Source organism: Eleutherodactylus coqui, chromosome 3, assembly GCF_035609145.1.
Source record: "Eleutherodactylus coqui strain aEleCoq1 chromosome 3, aEleCoq1.hap1, whole genome shotgun sequence".
NCBI classification, from domain to species: Eukaryota; Metazoa; Chordata; class Amphibia; order Anura; family Eleutherodactylidae; genus Eleutherodactylus; species Eleutherodactylus coqui.
In genome coordinates this window covers 125,858,476-125,875,887 of record NC_089839.1, presented here as the reverse complement: position 1 = coordinate 125,875,887, position 17,412 = coordinate 125,858,476, and the positions used below count along the sequence as shown (strand labels likewise).

At 45.5% G+C, this 17,412-nt stretch overlaps 1 protein-coding gene across 4 annotated transcripts in view; it reads right to left on the bottom strand.

Annotated features, from left to right (window-relative positions):
* Positions 1-17,412, bottom strand: part of SCAF8 (SR-related CTD associated factor 8) — a 585,772-nt gene that overhangs the window by 482,431 nt on the left and 85,929 nt on the right. For all 4 annotated transcript variants that reach the window (XM_066596059.1, XM_066596058.1, XM_066596057.1 and 1 more), the window contains one exon: positions 5,930-6,061. In XM_066596059.1, the coding sequence (XP_066452156.1) occupies positions 5,930-6,061 (132 nt within the window). The remainder of the gene's footprint in view (positions 1-5,929; positions 6,062-17,412) is intronic.

Sequence of the window (17,412 nt, the reverse complement as noted above, 5' to 3'; positions counted from 1 at the left end):
CTTGCGGGCTGAATAAAATAGCCGTTGGGTGGAACATACAATTTATCCGGCTGCTGTGGCTTCTTAGGAAGATATCCTAGTACTTGTTTACCCACTTCCAACTCCAATGGTAATTGGCTGGCGTGCTCTAGTGGTTCCAAGCTGTACGTGTCATAATACAGCCTTAATGACATCACAATGCAGCTTTATAGAACATGTTGGGGCATGTTCAAGGGCGTCCGATGTTGATGACATCAGTGATGACATCACAATAGCAAGTGGCTTACTTATTCGATCTACGTGGGGGGGGGGGCGTAACTTTCGACGACGCTCGCGCGCCATTTATCGTAGGATATTTGTACTATGCCTATAATCTTCCCAGGAGTGTACTTAACAACTTCCCAAAGTTTCATGGCGATCGGATGAATGGTGTAGTAGCGCATAAAGGACAAACAGACACGCACGCACGCAGACACGCACGCAGACAGACATACATTCAATTTTATATATATAGATATACAGACACACACACACACACATATATATATATATACACAGACACACACACACACATATATATGAGCCATACAGAAGTTATTCACTCACTTGTCTCCGTCCTCGCGCTCTATCTGCGTCCCCGTCCCCATTGAGAACATATAGAAGACAAATCATTCTTCTCTGCCACAGCTGTAACAGCTGTGGCAGAGAACGATGTTTGCCCATTGAATTCAATGGAGCCGGCAATACAGCCGACTCCATTGAAAGCAATGGGCTGCCGGCGTGCGCGGGATGAATTGTCGGGAAGGGGTTAAATATATAACCCCTTCCCTGCAATGCATCCTGAAAAGTGAAAAAATAAAAAAAAAGGATGTACTCACCTGCTCCCGGCAGTCTGAGATCCCCGCGGCCGTCCTGCAGTGGGTGTGAAGGGGGTGTGACTCAGGCTTGCCCCTGATTGGCTCAGCCTGAGCCAATCAGAGGCTGATCTCAGTCACACCCATTCATGAATTTATGAATGGGTGTGAGTGAGACTTGCCTCTGATTGGCTCAGCGCTGAGCCAATCAGGGGCAAGCCTGAGTCACACCCCCTTCACACCCACTGCAGGACGGCTGCGGGGATCTCCGGCTGCCAGGAGCAGGTAAGTACATACATTTTTTTTTATTTTTTCACTTTTCAGGATGCATTGCAGGGAAGGGGTTATATATTTAACCCCTTCCCGACAATTCATCCCACACTCGCCCGCAGCGCTTGCATTCAATGGAGCCGGCTGTATTGCCGGCTCCATTGAATGCAATGCGCTGGACAGCTCCGGCCCGTTTCTAATGAAACGCGGCTAGGAGCAGATTTTCGGGCGATTTTTCGGCGCCGGTCACGCGATTTGCGCATGCGCATCCGTCATGCGATGCACAAATCGCGTGAAAAAACGCCCGTGTGACTAAGGCCTAAAAGGGATTCTGAATAAGGAAGGCTATCACTCCATTTTGCAACGCCATGCCATACCCAGTGGACAGCGCTTGATTGGAACCAATTTCATCCTACAACAGGACAATGACCCTAAACACACCTCCAAATTGTGCAAGAACTATTTACAGCAGAAGCAGGCAGCTGGTATTCTATCGGTAATGGAGTGGCCAGCGCAGTCACCAGATCTGAACCCCATTGAGCTGTTGTGGGAGCAGCTTGACCGTATGGTACGCCAGAAGTGCCCATCCAACCAATCCAACTTGTGGGAGATGCTTCTAGAAGCGTGGGGTGCAATTTCTCAAGCTTACCTCAACAAATTAACAGCTAAAATGTCAAAGGTGTGCAATGCTGTAATTGCTGCAAAAGGAGGATTCTTTGACGAAAGCAAAGTTTGATGTAAAAACAATGTTATTTCAAATACAAATCATTATTTCTAACCTTGTCAATGTCTTGACTCTATTTTCTATTCATTTCACAACGCATGGTGGTGAATACGTGTGACTTTTCATGGAAAACACAAAATTGTTTGGGTGACCCCAAACTTTTGAACGGTAGTATATATATATATATATATATATATATATATATGTGTGTGTGTATGTATGTCTAATGGTGTGCGTGTGTATGCGCAGAATGGTGTGCGTCTGTATGTGCAGAATGGTGTGCGTCTGTGCGTGTGTGTATACGCAGAATGGTGCGCGTGTGTGTATGCGCAGAATGGTGCGCGTGTGTGTATGCGCAGAATGGTGCGCGTGTGTGTATGCGCAGAATGGTGCGCGTGTGTGTATGCGCAGAATGGTGCGCGTGTGTGTATGCGCAGAATGGTGCGCGTGTGTGTATGCGCAGAATGGTGCGCGTGTGTGTATGCGCAGAATGGTGCGCGTGTGTGTATGCGCAGAATGGTGCGCGTGTGTGTATGCGCAGAATGGTGCGCGTGTGTGTATGCGCAGAATGGTGCGCGTGTGTGTATGCGCAGAATGGTGCGCGTGTGTGTATGCGCAGAATGGTGCGCGTGTGTGTATGCGCAGAATGGTGCGCGTGTGTGTATGCGCAGAATGGTGCGCGTGTGTATGCGCAGAATGGTGCGCGTGTGTATGCGCAGAATGGTGCGCGTGTGTGTATGCGCAGAATGGTGCGCGTGTGTATGCGCAGAATGGTGCGCGTGTGTATGCGCAGAATGGTGCGCGTGTGTATGCGCAGAATGGTGCGCGTGTGTATGCGCAGAATGGTGCGCGTGTGTATGCGCAGAATGGTGCGCGTGTGTATGCGCAGAATGGTGCGCGTGTGTATGCGCAGAATGGTGCGCGTGTGTATGCGCAGAATGGTGCGCGTGTGTATGCGCAGAATGGTGCGCGTGTGTATGCGCAGAATGGTGCGCGTGTGTATGCGCAGAATGGTGCGCGTCTGTGCGTGTGTATGCGCAGAATGGTGCGCGTCTGTGCGTGTGTATGCGCAGAATGGTGCGCGTGTGTATGTGCAGAATGGTGTGCGTCTGTGCTTGTGTATGTGCAGAATGGTGCGCGTGTGTATGCGCAGAATGGTGCGCGTGTGTATGCGCAGAATGGTGCGCGTGTGTATGCGCAGAATGGTGCGCGTGTGTATGCGCAGAATGGTGCGCGTGTGTATGCGCAGAATGGTGCGCGTGTGTATGCGCAGAATGGTGCGCGTCTGTGCGTGTGTATGCGCAGAATGGTGCGCGTCTGTGCGTGTGTATGCGCAGAATGGTGCGCGTCTGTGCGTGTGTATGCGCAGAATGGTGCGCGTGTGTATGCGCAGAATGGTGCGCGTGTGTATGCGCAGAATGGTGCGCGTGTGTGCGCGCAGAATGGTGCGCGTGTGTGCGCGCAGAATGGTGCGCGTGTGTGCGCGCAGAATGGTGCGCGTCTGTGCGCGCAGAATGGTGCGCGTCTGTGCGCGCAGAATGGTGCGCGTCTGTGCGCGCAGAATGGTGCGCGTCTGTGCGCGCAGAATGGTGCGCGTCTGTGCGCGCAGAATGGTGCGCGTCTGTGCGCGCAGAATGGTGCGCGTCTGTGCGCGCAGAATGGTGCGCGTCTGTGCGCGCAGAATGGTGCGCGTCTGTGCGCGCAGAATGGTGCGCGTCTGTGCGCGCAGAATGGTGCGCGTCTGTGCGCGCAGAATGGTGCGCGTCTGTGCGCGCAGAATGGTGCGCGTCTGTGCGCGCAGAATGGTGCGCGTCTGTGCGCGCAGAATGGTGCGCGTCTGTGCGCGCAGAATGGTGCGCGTCTGTGCGCGCAGAATGGTGCGCGTCTGTGCGCGCAGAATGGTGCGCGTCTGTGCGCGCAGAATGGTGCGCGTCTGTGCGCGCAGAATGGTGTGCGTCTGTATGCGCAGAATGGTGTGCGTCTGTATGCGCAGAATGGTGTGCGTCTGTGCGTGTGTATGCGCAGAATGGTGTGCGTCTGTGCGTGTGTGTATATATAGATATATATATATATACACATACATACACACACACACATACATACATATACATATATATGTGTATGTATATATGTATGCGTGTGTGTATTATATATATATACTAGCGTACCCGTCGCGCGTTGCTGCGAAGACAGACATACATACATACATTCGTTTTTATATATCTAGATGACGGCAGCAGCGACCACTGAGGTTTTGTAGGCTGCTGCTTCCCCCTTGCAGGCTGAATAAAATAGCCGTTGGGTGGAACATCCAATTTATCCGGCTGCTGTGGCTTCTTGGGAAGATAGCCTAGTACATGTTTGCCCACTTCCAACTCCAATGGAGACTGACTGTAAATGGCTGGCGTGCTCTAGTATTTATGGTTTCAAGCTGTACGTGTCATTGCATACAGTCTATCTATCTATCTATCTATCTATCTAGGCTATTGCATACAGTCTATCTATCTATCTATCTATGACATCCGGAAATGAGAGAATTAGATTCCGTACATAAAATTTGAACGCTAATTCTTTGGCGCTTTGAATTGAATAATCGAGTTGGGACCCATTAACTTTTCCTATTTATGACATAATCAATGCTCGTGCCAAATTTCAAGTTTCTATGACATTGGGAAGTGAGAGAATTAAATTCCGTACATAAAATTTGGACGCTAATTCTTTTGCGCTTAGAATTGAATAATCGAGTTGGGATGAGACATAAGGCCTTGCCCATAAGCATTCCCCAACCTCCAAGAACTGAACCTACCTACCTGAATGAGATTTTGTAGGCCGCTGCTTCCCCCTTGCGGGCTGAATAAAATAGCCGTTGGGTGGAACATACAATTTATCCGGCTGCTGTGGCTTCTTAGGAAGATATCCTAGTACTTGTTTACCCACTTCCAACTCCAATGGTAATTGGCTGGCGTGCTCTAGTGGTTCCAAGCTGTACGTGTCATAATACAGCCTTAATGACATCACAATGCAGCTTTATAGAACATGTTGGGGCATGTTCAAGGGCGTCCGATGTTGATGACATCAGTGATGACATCACAATAGCAAGTGGCTTACTTATTCGATCTACGTGGGGGGGGGCGTAACTTTCGACGACGCTCGCGCGCCATTTATCGTAGGATATTTGTACTATGCCTATAATCTTCCCAGGAGTGTACTTAACAACTTCCCAAAGTTTCATGGCGATCGGATGAATGGTGTAGTAGCGCATAAAGGACAAACAGACACGCACGCACGCAGACACGCACGCAGACAGACATACATTCAATTTTATATATATAGATATATATATATATATATAATGTGTGTGTGTGTGCGCGCGTGTGTATGTCTAATGGTGTGCGTGTGTATGCGCAGAATGGTGTGCATCTGTGCGTCTGTAGAAGCAGAATGGTGCGCGTCTGTAGAAGCAGAATGGTGCGCGTCTGTAGAAGCAGAATGGTGCGCGTCTGTAGAAGCAGAATGGTGCGCGTCTGTAGAAGCAGAATGGTGCGCGTCTGTAGAAGCAGAATGGTGCGCGTCTGTAGAAGCAGAATGGTGCGCGTCTGTAGAAGCAGAATGGTGCGCGTCTGTAGAAGCAGAATGGTGCGCGTCTGTAGAAGCAGAATGGTGCGCGTCTGTAGAAGCAGAATGGTGCGCGTCTGTAGAAGCAGAATGGTGCGCGTCTGTAGAAGCAGAATGGTGTGCGTCACTGGCCACTATGGGGGACCTTATTACCAATCGGGCCACTGTGGGGTTTACTTTTACTTTACTGTCTTACAATTAGAATCGGCCCTTTGAAGGCAACCATAAGGCTGATGTGGCCCTCAGTGAAAATGAGTTTGACACCCCTGATCTAGGTGATACACTCCTTTTAAATGAAGCTGCCAGCAATAACAGGCTGAGGACACTGTCAGGCTGCTTTATTTTGGGGGCTCTCCTTTCAGATGCCAATAGTCATATCTGATCTCTTACACAGCTCTTCAGTTGGACGTTTTGTGTATTGTGCCTTCCCTGCAACGCATTGCCCCATTCTTACCCCACAGCAATCTGAAGTGGATCCAGAGCATACCTCTTGTTGTATAGATAAAGCAGTATGGAGCTGCTGCTCTTTCTCCATAAAGGCCTGCTGGCTGTCATCCTGCGATGGGGTGGCAGAATTCTCTGATTCAGACATCATATCCTGGTTTTCCTGAGCTGTCATCTAAATATGATGAGGATATTCATTATGAACCCAATGCTAATATTAAGCAAACACATTCATGTCATGACAGTTCTACTCTTGCACTGAACTAATGCATGCTTTAACCCCTTAATGACGAAGCCTGTTTGCGCCTTAGTGACGGAGCCAAATTCTGGGAATCTGACATGTGTCGTTCAACATAGCATAACTTTTTAAAGGTTTTGCATATCCAAGTGATTCTGACATTGTTTTTTCGCCACATGTTGTACTTCATTTAGGTGGTAAAAATAGTCCGATATAATTTGTGTATATTTATTAAAAGTACCAATATTGGAAAAATTTTGAAAAAATTTTAATTTTTTTCACATTTTCAACTGTAATATCTCAAATATGTGCAAACATACTGTACAAATTTTTGATAGGATATATATTTCCATCTGTTTACTTTATTCTGAATGCACATTTGAAAAACTTGTGTTTTTTTTAACCATTTAGATGACGTACAAATTTAACATTACTTTTCAGAATTTTGAGGAACACTTTGTTTTCTTACAGCAAGCCAAGTTTGCAAAGGCTCATTAGTGTCAGAATGATAGATACCCCCCTCAAATGACCCCATTTTAAAAACTACACCCCCTAATGTATCCACTGATGGCTGTCATGAGTATTTTGACCCTACCGTTTTTTTTCCAGGAATTAATTCAATTTAGAATTTCTTATTTTTGCAAATATGTCATTTTAAAGACATATTTTTTTCTTATAGTGCACATGAAAATGAGGTTTCAGACCCCAAAATGGATACCCCTGTTTGTCCTGTGCTCAGAAACATACCCATTATGGCCCTAATCTTATGTCTGGATGCACAACGGGGCCCAAAACGAAAGGAGTAGTTAGTGTCTTTCAGAACATAAATTTTGCTTGAAGGCCTTTTATGCCCAATAGCACTCTTGTAGAGCTCTTGAGCGGCCAAAACCATATAGAATCCCCACAAATGACCCTATTTTGAAAACTAGACCCCTTAACGAATTTATCTAGGGGTGTACTGCTCATTTTGACCCCACAGGTTTTGAATGAATTCAAGCAAAGCAAAAGTAAAAAATGGTGATTTTCGTTTTTTTGGCAATTCTGTCATTTATAAAACAGCTTTTTTTGTACAGCACACACATGAATGAAAACTTGCACCCCAAAATGGATACTCCTGTTTGTCCCGTGTTCAGAGACATACCCATTGTGGCCCTAATCTTATGTGTGGATGCACAACGGGGCCCAAAATGTAAGAAGCATTCAGTGGCTTTCATAACAGAAATTTAGCATGAAGGTGATTTAGGCCCCATTACCCACTCGTAGAGTCCTTGAGCGGCCAAAACGACAGAGAACCCCAACAAATGATCCCATTTTGAAAACTAGACCCCTTAACGAATTAATCTAGGGGTGTACTGTGTATTTTTACACTACAATTTTTGAATAAATCTAAACAAAGCAGTAGGAAAAAAAATTAAAATTTTCTTTTTTTTAGCAGTTGTATCAATTTAAAAACAGCACACAAATGAATGAAGACTTTCACCCCAAAATGGATACCCCTGTATCCAGAAAATTACGATCTTTTTTTGTCAATTTTGTCAATTTAAAAACAGGTTTTTTTTGTACAGTGTATATAGGAATGAAGACTTTCACCCCAAAATGGATCCCCTCGCTTGTCCCTTGTTCAGAAACATACCCATTGTGGCCCTAATTTACTTATAGAACACATGGCTAGGCCTATAATGGAGGGAACACCCTTGGATTGCAGGGCACAACTGAATAATTCCAGGCCCCATTGCTCACTTGTATGGAATAAAAATTGACATGTTAACCCCCCCCCCCCCCCCCCCCGGCACGCGCGCGCTCTTTTTGTCGGTCCCCAAATCTTAGATAAAAGTAATAATGTGAACTGTGTGGTATTTTCGAAGACGGGTAATTACGAAGGCTGGTTGGGATACATGCATGGGGCAATAAAACCGGGTATTCCCCTCCTCTCATGCTTTTTGGGGGGCATTTCTTGACCTCTGTAGCGGGTATGGGGTGTAAAAAGTGGCGCTCTGTGAGTCTTCGTAATCTTGCTGAGGTGCGGCGGTCTCACACAGAAGGCGCTCAACAAGCTGCTCCTGGAACTGCAGGAAGGCGAGCGTTCTCGGGGCTAAATTACATATTACAGGTAGCGGTCTGAATAACGCCGGGCTCACACGGCCGTATGTGGAATCCGCTTGCGGAGGCCCACAGTGGTTCCCAGCTTTGAGCCCGGCTGTGACCCTGCGTATGGCTGCATAATGTACTGCGCATAACTGCCTACTCACATAGGCGGTCATGCGCAGTACACTTTTTTTTGTTTGTATTTCCCGCACCGTCGCTTAGCGATGACACGGGTACCCGCAGCCCGTATACAATGTAGTTGCGTATGGGCTGCAGGTATATCCGCGACCATGGAGCACAATGGGCTCTATGTTGCCGATATCCGCAGTAAAATAGAACCTGCTGCGTTCTCTTTTCTGCGAGTGGATTACGCAATTCCGACCCACTAATGTGAGCGGAATTGTGTAATCCAATGCGATTGATCTGCGTTTTACCGCGGATCAGACGCATGCGGAATCTCATGTGAGACCGGCCTAAGGTAGATCGCTACCTTTTTATCACGTGACCGGCGACCGCTCAACGAGGTCACTGCTCCAGGCTCTCGGCGACCATTGGTTGCTGGGAGCAAGGAGATTTTAAATTTCCTTGGCTACCCGTCTCCTGCGCATGTGTCCAGTGTTTTGCCGACAGTCGCATGTCCGGGAACGTTCACGGAGGAGGAACGCGTCGGGGTTGAAATACGGAGGCCTCCAATAAAAGTTTAATCTCCTCTCACTGATCGCATCAGTGAGGGGAGATAAAGCTTCACCTTTTTTTTAACTTTTACGTGATCGCCATTATCCATTGGATAACGGTGAACACATGATCAGGAACTGCTCACCACGGCCCCCGTGAAATCTCCAGGCTCTCAGCTAAGTTTTGTAGCCAGGAGCAGGGAGATTTTAAATTACCCTGGCAATCCATGGCTTTTGCGCATGCGTCCACCATTCTGCCAGCGGGCGCGTGCGCAGAAGCTGGGGTAAGGTCCGCGGATAAATCCGGAGGCCTTAGGTACGTCATTTCATCCTCCCTCACAAATATGATCCGCAGGGGGAGATGAAACGTAAGCTTTTTTTTAACTTTTTGAACTACTCTTTTTTTTTTTTTTTTTTTTACATTAAATGATTACTGTTCTTCATTGGATAACAGTGATCACATCCTAGGTGACATCCCTCTGCTCCTGGCTACACATGGCAGCCAGGAGCAGAGGGATTTTGAATTTCCCGATGCTCGAGCCCCTCTGTGCACGCGCCCGATGATTGACATCGGGCGCCCATGCGCAGAGAGGGACTTCGGGCCTCGGGAAGACCAGGACATCGCGGAGGACCCGAGGTGAGTATTTTCAGCTCCCCTCATGGATCCGATGCATGAGGGGAGGTGAAACTGGCACTTTTTAGAAAACTTTTTTTTTTACTTTTTCGCGATCGCTGCTATCCTCCGGAGCTGGGAGCCAGGAGGTTTAGAATTTTCCGGGGCTCCCAGCCTTCTGCGCATGCGCGTGACGTCATATGTCTGGCGCGCATGCGCAGAAGAGCGGCGGCGGGTCCCGGAGGACCCTTTTACCGCGGCATACATCGGGGAAGGCAGGTAAGTACTTTCAGCTGCCCTCATGGATCCGATCCATCAGGGCAGCTGAATATCTAACTTTATTTACTTTTTTTTTAACTTTATTGCGATTGGCGCTATCCATTGGAGGATATGTTTTTACGTCCTCTAGGATTAAAGCCCACTTAGTGAGGACGTAAAAAGGCAATGGTGCCGTCACTAAGGGGTTAAAGAGTTTCTCAGTATTTTTTTTTTATCTACAAAGTATCACATTTTTTACTCCTTCAAGAACACCACCCAGTTTGGTACCTAACGCTGCAACAATTTTTGGGGATTTTCATTTTCACTTTTCAAAAGTCACACCTTTAAAAAAAAAAAAAAAAAGTTTAAAAAATGTTTAGGTCGACATAGCCATATCAAGAAGAAAAAGAAAAAAAAAAATCACAAGAAAGCAGCCATATACATACTGATTTAATAATACAATATAGAAGGGCAGGTAACATAGTATGTAAGGCTGAATGAAGACAATATCCATCCAGTTCAGCCTCTTTCAAACACCTCACCCTTCCCTCCCTGTTGGCTCCATGTGACTTCAATAACCCCCTGGATCAACGTTTGAGTTCCTACCTAACTCCAAGACCCGGATCAACAACCTCGCTGGTCACCTAATGTCTACATCCTGTAATATCGTAGCGCTCTAGAAAGAGATCTAGTCCCCTCTTAAACTCTTTTATCGATTTTGTCATTACCATGTCCTCAGACAGAGAGTTCCACAACCCTTAGCAAGCAGACGACCACAGTGCCACAAGGAGGAGCATTTCACAGGTGAAGGTACTGATTAACAACTGCTCCCACACCTTCCTTATACTGAGGGAGACTGTTGCTTTGTACCATTCTTGCACATAGGTATAGCTTACAAAGAGTGCCAGGCCACATAGTATGTGCAGTGCACCATGCAGGATTAAAACCTACTGACCCCTAAGGGACTAGAAAGTTTTGGTCCTAAAGGACCTAACACCTTTTGTGGATTTTTCTGCCCTATTTCTTTTCCTTCAGCTACCAAAATTATTTTTACAGCGCATCTCCCCCCTTCCCCTGCCCCCGTGATACATAGTTTTGGGTTTTTTTTAGATCTTTGTCACTGACTTTTTTTTTTGTTTCTTAGTTTTAGTAGGGTTAAAAAACGATTTATTTTTTTAATTTAGAGTTGTTTATTTTTTAAAATTAGTATATGTATGCTAAAATAAAGTGTGGGAATACGTTCCTCATTTTGTTTTGGCTGTTTTGATATGTAATTTGTATAGTTTTGGATTACAGGGCGCATATAGCTACAGTTTTTCTTGGCGTTGGTTCATTTTCTTTGTTATATTTTGAGTTTATTCTGTAATTTTTTTTAACTTACGTGTCAAAAAAACAAACTACAAGACCTATGAGGGTCATTCATACTGTATTCCAGACACACTTTTCTACTGTAGAACTATAGAATGGCAGAGCTATTAGGGATCTCAAGGGTCATCGGTCTAACCATCCTGCACGGCAAAAAGCGTTAAAAAAACCGGTAAAAAACTGAGCCTAAATGCTAATTTTTAGCATTTTGCCTTCCGAAAAAACATAATAAAAGTGATCAAAAAAGCTATATGTACTCGCAAATGGTACCAATAAAAACTACAGCTCGTCTCGCAAAAAATAAGCCGTCATAGAGCTCTGTCCATGGAAAAATAAAAAAGTTATAGAACTCTGAATGCAGTGATTTAGAAAAAAAAAAAAGATTTCCAAAAAAAGAGTTTTTATTGTAGAAAAGTGTAAAAACCCAATTTTGGTATTGTTGTAATCGTACCGGCCCGCAGAAAAAAAAATATTGTGTCATTTATGCTGCATAATTAACGCTTTAAAAAAAAAAATCTATGGCAGAATTGATGCGTTGTTTAAAATCCGGCAAAAATCGTCCTCAAGCCAAAAATAGGCCATGTCCTTAAGGGGTTAAAGTGGGGTGCCCAGAACTGCACACAGTATTCCAGATGAGGTCTGACTAAGGAAAATTAGAGGGGGATAATTACCTCACGTGATCTAGACTCTATGCTTCTCTTAATACATCCCAGAATTGTGTTTGCCTTTTTGGATGCTGCATCACATTGTTGACTCATGTTCAGTCTATTAGCAGTTAGTATACCCATGTCTTTTTCACATGTGCTGCTTAGCTCAATTCCTCCCATTCTGTATGTGCTTTTTTCATTTTTCTTGCCCAAATGTAGGACTTTGCATTTATCCTTGTTAAATACCATTCTATTAGGCGCTACCCACTGTTCAAGCTTTTCTATATCTTTTTGAATACTCTCTCTCTTCCCTGATGTTAGCTATCCCACCTAGCATTGTGTCGTCAGCAATTTTGATCAGTTTCATATCAATTTGCTCCTCCGGATCATTTATAAAAATGTTGAACAACACTGGGCCAAGGGGCCCTACTGTAGCTGGGCCATCCACAGGAGTGGCAGCTAGCGGAGCCGCAGTTACAGGAAAAAATTTAACAGAGCTGATCAGGGTCTGCTAGGACCCTGCAGCTCTGCCTTAGCAGGGAACAGCTGGCAATCACAGGATTGTTGGTTGAATAGCAGAAGTAATGCTTTCACTTTCTCTCTGCACTGCATAGCACTCACTGAGCGCTATGTAGACTGTAAAGAAGAAGGCAGAATTGGTTAAAAACCTGCTGCTATTAGACTGCAGGAACTGGAGCTTTAACCCCATGCCACAATTTTATTATTGACCGGGATTAACCCCTTGAGTGGCACGCCCGGGACGAGCTCCACTGCCGATAGCGATATAGCCTAGAAGATTTCCGGGCTATGTATCACTATGGGAGATGCAGAGAATAATGCCACAAGCTGTGGCATTGTGCTCTGCCTGCATAGTCCCACAGAGAACAAGGACTCTGAAAAACAGAAGCAGGAAGATATTGCAGATCTGCCGGCAACCTCCTGCTTCTAAAGTCCTGCGTTGTTTACAGGTTGCCATAGAGACCATCGGCTTGTCAGAAGCAAGCCGGTGGTCTCTGTGGCAGGGAGAGCTGGTGCTTGGCTGTCAGAGGACAGCTAGTCACCAGCTCTTACAGCAGAGATGAGAGAAAACCTCTGATCTCTGCTGTTAACCATTTACATGCTGCAGTCTATGTGACTGCAGCATGTAAAGGGCTGTCACCATCGGACCCCCGGAATGTGATCAGGAGGTCCTGATGGGTATCCGTGGAAGTCCCCTAAAGGGACAAAAATAAGGAAAAAAAAGTTTAAAAAATTGTTTTAAAAAATTAAAAATAAAATTACACATGTGGTATCCCTGCGTCGTAATGACCCAGAGGAGGAAGTTAGTACATTATTTAACCCCTTAATGACACGGCCGCTTTTTTTCTTTTTTCCCCATTTCTTTTTTTCCTCCGCCGTTTGAAAAAAATCATAACTTTTTAATTTATCCATCGACGTCCCTGCATGAGGGCTTGTTTTTTGCGGGATAAGTTTTATTTTTCAATGGTGCTATTTAATGTAGTATATAATGTACTGAAAAACTTTTACAAAATTCTAAGTGGAGTAAAATGAAAAAAAAAAATGACATTCCGCCATCTTTCAGTGCATTTTGTTTCTACGGCACACAAACTGCAACAAAAATGACATGATAACTTTATTCTATGGGTCAGTACGATAACTACAATACCAAACGTGTATAGTTTTTTCTTTTGCTGTAGTACTTGTATTTTTTTTCAAAGACATTTATTTTTTTAAATAATTTTCTGCTGCATCTTCTGAACGCAATAACTTTTTTATTTTTCCGTCTACGTACTTGAGCAAGGGCTCATTTGCGGGATGTCGTGTAGTTTACGTTGGTGCCAATCCGGAATACATACGACTTTTTGATCGCTTTTTATTGCATTTTTTCTGGGAAACAGGGTGACTGAAAAAGAGCATTTGTGGTGTTCTTTATTTTTTTTTTTAGAGCTACGTTCACCGTGCGGGGTAAATAATGCGCTAATTTGATAGATCAGACTTTTACGGACACGGTGATACCAAATATGTATTTTTCTTTTATGATTTAAATTTTTTTTATTATAGATTCAGCAAAAACAGGGTGAAAAGAAATAAAAGAATAAAAAACTCTTAAAATTTGGTATTGGCATTATCGCACTGGCCTGTAGAATTACTTTAATACATTATTTATACTGCTCAAAGAATGCAGTGAAAAATAAAAAAACATGCCAGAATTACAGATTTTGTTAATCTTGCCACTGGAAAAAATGGAATAAAAAGCAATCAAAATTTTACATGTTCCAAAAAATGTGATAAATGAAGACTAGAGTTCCTCCCGCAAAAAACACGTCCTTCTAGAGCTCTGGCAATGGAAAAATAAAATTAATACGGCTCTTGGAATGTGGCGACACAAAAGCAAACCTTTAAGAAACAAAAAAATTTTAAATGTACAAAAATAGCAAAACATAAAAAAAAAAAAACTGTATAAGCTTGGTATCGCCAGAATAATGTTATCACACTATTTATTCTGCACGCTGAAAGCCGTAAAAATGAAGTCCAGAAAACAAAATGGCAGAATTTCCTTTATTTTCCCCAATCTCCCTACAAATTTTTTTTACAAAAGTTATGCAATACATTATAAATACCCAAAAATGAAGCAATCAAAAAGTACAACTTGTCCCGCAAAAAACAAGCCCTTATATGGCCGTGTCAATGGAAAAATGAAAAAGTTATGGCTCTTGGAATGCGACTGCAAAATTAGTTGACATTAAATGGTTTTAACCCCTTAACGACCAGCCCATAGTGTTTTTACGTCCTCCCGAAGTGGGCTTTATTCTCTGAGGACGTAAAAACATGTGTCCTGCAGAGAATAATGCCCCTCGGGCTGTGGACGTGACAGCTCCATGCTGTTGGTGTCCGCAGGTAGCTGACAGCATGGAGCTGTCATCCCGGGCTGTTCGGAGCCCCCCCCGGCATTGCGATCGGCGCTATGCAATGGATAGCGCCGATCGCAAAAAAGTAAATAAAAGTGCAATAAAAGTTAAAGATTCAGCTGCTCTGATGGATCGGATCAATCGGAGCAGCTGAAATTACTCACCGATGTCCGCCGCACGACTCCCAGCTGTCCCGATGCTCCGGGCGCCGTAGCCGTCCTTCAGCGCATGCGCGCCAGGCGGCATTACGTCAGCCGCATGCACAGAAGGCCCGGCGGCGCGGGAGACTTAAAATCTCCTGGCTCCCGGCTCCTGTAGGTAGCCGGGAGGCAGGAGATGTCAGCGGGGACCACGGTGAGCGGTCCCCGGTACCGCGATCGCCGTTATACAACGGATAATGACGATCGCGGAAAAGTGAAAAAAAGTGTAAAAAAAGAAACGTTTCACCTCCCCTCATGGATCCGATCCATGAGGGGAGGTGAAAATACTCACCTCAGGTCCGCCGATGTCCTCCGGCCGGTGTCGGGACCCCCCACTGGCTTCTGCGATGTGCGGATGCGGCGCGCATGCGCAGAAGCCGGCGAGCCCGGCAAATTCAAACTCTTCCTGCACCCGGCTGTCACAGATAGCCGAGTGCAGGGAGATATGACTGGGGACCGCTGTATGCGGTTTCCAGTCATATGATCACCGTTATCCATCAGATAACGGTGATCATATAAAGTTAAAAAGTAAAAAAAAAAATAAAAAAAGTTAAAAGTAAAAAAAAGTTTAAAAAGTTAAAGTTTCATCTCCCCTTATGGATCGTATCCGTAAGGGGGGATGAAATTACGTACCCAAGGTCCCGGATTTGTTCCCTGGTGTGATGTTGATCCGCGGATCTTACCCCAGCTTCGGCGCATGCGCCCGTCAGCATGATGGCGGACGCATGCGCAAACGTGAAAGATTGCCCAAGAAATATAAAATCTCCCTGCTGCTGGCTACAAAAGGTAGCCAAGAGCCTGGAGATGTCACGGGGAGCCGCGGTATGCGGTTACTGGTCACGTGATCGCCGTTATCCAATGCATAATGGCGATCACGTAAAAGTTCTTTAAAAAGTGGCAGTTTCATTTCCCCTCACCGATGCGATCGGTGAGAGGAGATGAAACATCTTCTCGGAGGCTTCCGCATTTGAATCCAGATGCGATAATCCTCCATGGACCCTTCCGGCTGCAGCGCATGCGCCCGCCGGCAAAATGCCGGACACATTCGCAGGAGCCGGGAAGCCCAGGAAATTTTAAATCTCCTTGCTCCCAGCGACTAACGGTCGCTGAGTGCTTGGAGCAGTGACCGGTGGCCTCGCTGAGCGGTCCCCGGTCACGTGATAAAGTAGCGATCTAACATTAGGCCGGTCACGCGTGACCGGAGATGAATTACAGGTTCTGCATGCGCTTGATCAGCGGTAATCCACGGATCAATCGCATGCATTGGATTACACAATTTCCCCCAATTAGCGGGTCGGAATTACGTAATCCATTTGCAGAAACAGAACACAGCATGCTATATTTTACCACGAATATCTGCGACCTAGAGCCCATTGTGCTCTATGACCGCGGATATACTCGCACCCCATATGCAAACACATTGTGTACGGGCTGCGGGTACCCGAGTCATCTCTAAGCGACGGCACGGAAAATGCAAACAAAAAACCGCCTGTGTGAGTAGGCAGTTATGCGCAGTACATTACGCAACCGTACGCAGGGTCACAGCCGGGCTCACAGCTGGAATCCGCTGCAGGCCTCGGCAAGCGGATTCCGCCTACGGTTACGTGAGCCCGGCGTTATTCAGACCGCTACCTGTAATCCGTAATTTACAAGAAGCCCCGGGAACGTTCGTCTTACTGCAGTTCCAGGAGCAGCTTGTTGAGCGCCTTCTCTGCGAGACCGCTGCACCGCAGCAAGATTACAAAGCCTCACAGCGCCACTTTCTACACCCCATCCCCGCCGCTGAGGTTACGAAATACCCCCCAAAATACATGAGAAGAGGGGGGATACACGGTTTTCTTGCCCCATGTGCCCAGCCCAACCAGCCTCCGTAATTACCCCTGTCTTCGGACATAAAACGCAGTTTATATTATTACCTTTATCTAATATTTAGGGAATGCCAAAAAATGGGGATGGTGGGGGGGGGGGGGGCGGGGGGGATTATTTTTAGGAAGTCAATTTTTTTTCCGTATAAGTGGGCAATGGGGCCTGGAATTTATTCAGTTCTGCCCTGAAATCCAGCGGGCATTCCCTCCATTATGGGCCTAGCCATGTGTCCTGTAAGTAGATTAGGGCCACAATGGGTATGTTTCTGAACACGGGACAAACAGGGGTATCCATTTTGGGGTGAAAGTCTTCATTCCTATGTACACTGTACAAAAAAAAAGTTTTTAAATTGACAAAATTGCCAAACAAATGAAAATCGTAATTTTTTCCTTTTGCTTTGCTTAGAATCATTCAAATACTTTGGGGTCAAAATATGCAGTACACCCCTAGATGAATTTGTTAAGGGGGTCTAGTTTTTAAAATGGGGTCATTTGTGGGGGTTCTCTATCGTTTTGGACGCTCAATGGCTCTACATGTGGGCAATGGGGACTGGAATTTATTCCGTTGTACCCTGAAATCCAACGGGTGCTCCTTCCATTATAGGCCTAGCTATGTTTCCTTTAAGTAGATTAGGGCCACAATGGGTATGTTTCTGAACACGGGACAAATGG